The following is a 714-nucleotide window of genomic DNA, read 5'->3' on the forward strand; positions in this document are numbered from 1 at the left end:
CACACACACACACACACACACACACACACACACACACAGGTGAGCCGGGCTCTGCCACCTGCTCAGGAGACTCACCTGGTCGGCGGGCTCACCTGTGTCAGTGTTCTTGGCGCAGATCTCGGTCAGCCGGTCACCTGGACTCTTGTCAGGTGTGTTGAGGACGTGTGGGCGGAGCAGAGACTTCAGGGTGGAGCTGATGGCGATCAGCAGCAGCTTGGCGTGGAAGTCACACGCTCGTGCTGCCGTGGCCGTGGAGAGTTTGCAGAGCGAGGCTTTGACAGCTACGATCCTGGTGGCCAGCACCTGAAGGAGACGTGACGAGCTTTGATCAGACACATGCTGACGCTGCGCAGCCACACGCCTTCCCAGCATGCTTTGCTGACCTGCTGCAGAGCCTGGTTCTGCCTCATGTACTCCTCGTGCAGCTTCTCCACCAGGTTGTGCACCATGCTGGGCTGCACGTGCAGCAGCACGTCCCACCAGTCGTGGCCCGTCACCATGCAGTACTCCAGCAGGAACAGCAGGTGGCGCAGTGTCGTGTTCATGTCCAGAACCTGACCCATGGAGGGCGACACCCGCAGCATGTAGAGCTGAGGAGCAAACAGGAAACAGGAAGTAGTGTGATCGGCTGCAAACCTCTGACCCACTGACATGTCTGCAGGACTGAGGGTGTCCTCTCAGAGGTCAGAGGTCAGAGGACACACACACACACAC

The 714-nt window shown here is 59.5% G+C and overlaps 1 protein-coding gene across 1 annotated transcript; it reads right to left on the bottom strand.

Moving 5' to 3' along the window:
- Positions 1-3: 3 nt before the first annotated feature.
- On the bottom strand, positions 4-705 carry LOC106511767 (mediator of RNA polymerase II transcription subunit 16; the record flags this gene model as incomplete). The annotated part of the gene is made up of 2 exons (XM_014000505.1): positions 384-705; positions 4-303 (listed from the first exon to the last, which is right to left on the bottom strand). Coding segments are annotated over exons 1-2 (570 nt in total), but the record flags the coding sequence as incomplete, so codon positions are not given.
- Between the last annotated feature and the right edge of the window lie 9 nt (positions 706-714).

Source organism: Austrofundulus limnaeus, unplaced genomic scaffold, assembly GCF_001266775.1.
Source record: "Austrofundulus limnaeus strain Quisiro unplaced genomic scaffold, Austrofundulus_limnaeus-1.0 Scaffold3191, whole genome shotgun sequence".
In the NCBI taxonomy this organism is placed as follows: Eukaryota; Metazoa; Chordata; class Actinopteri; order Cyprinodontiformes; family Rivulidae; genus Austrofundulus; species Austrofundulus limnaeus.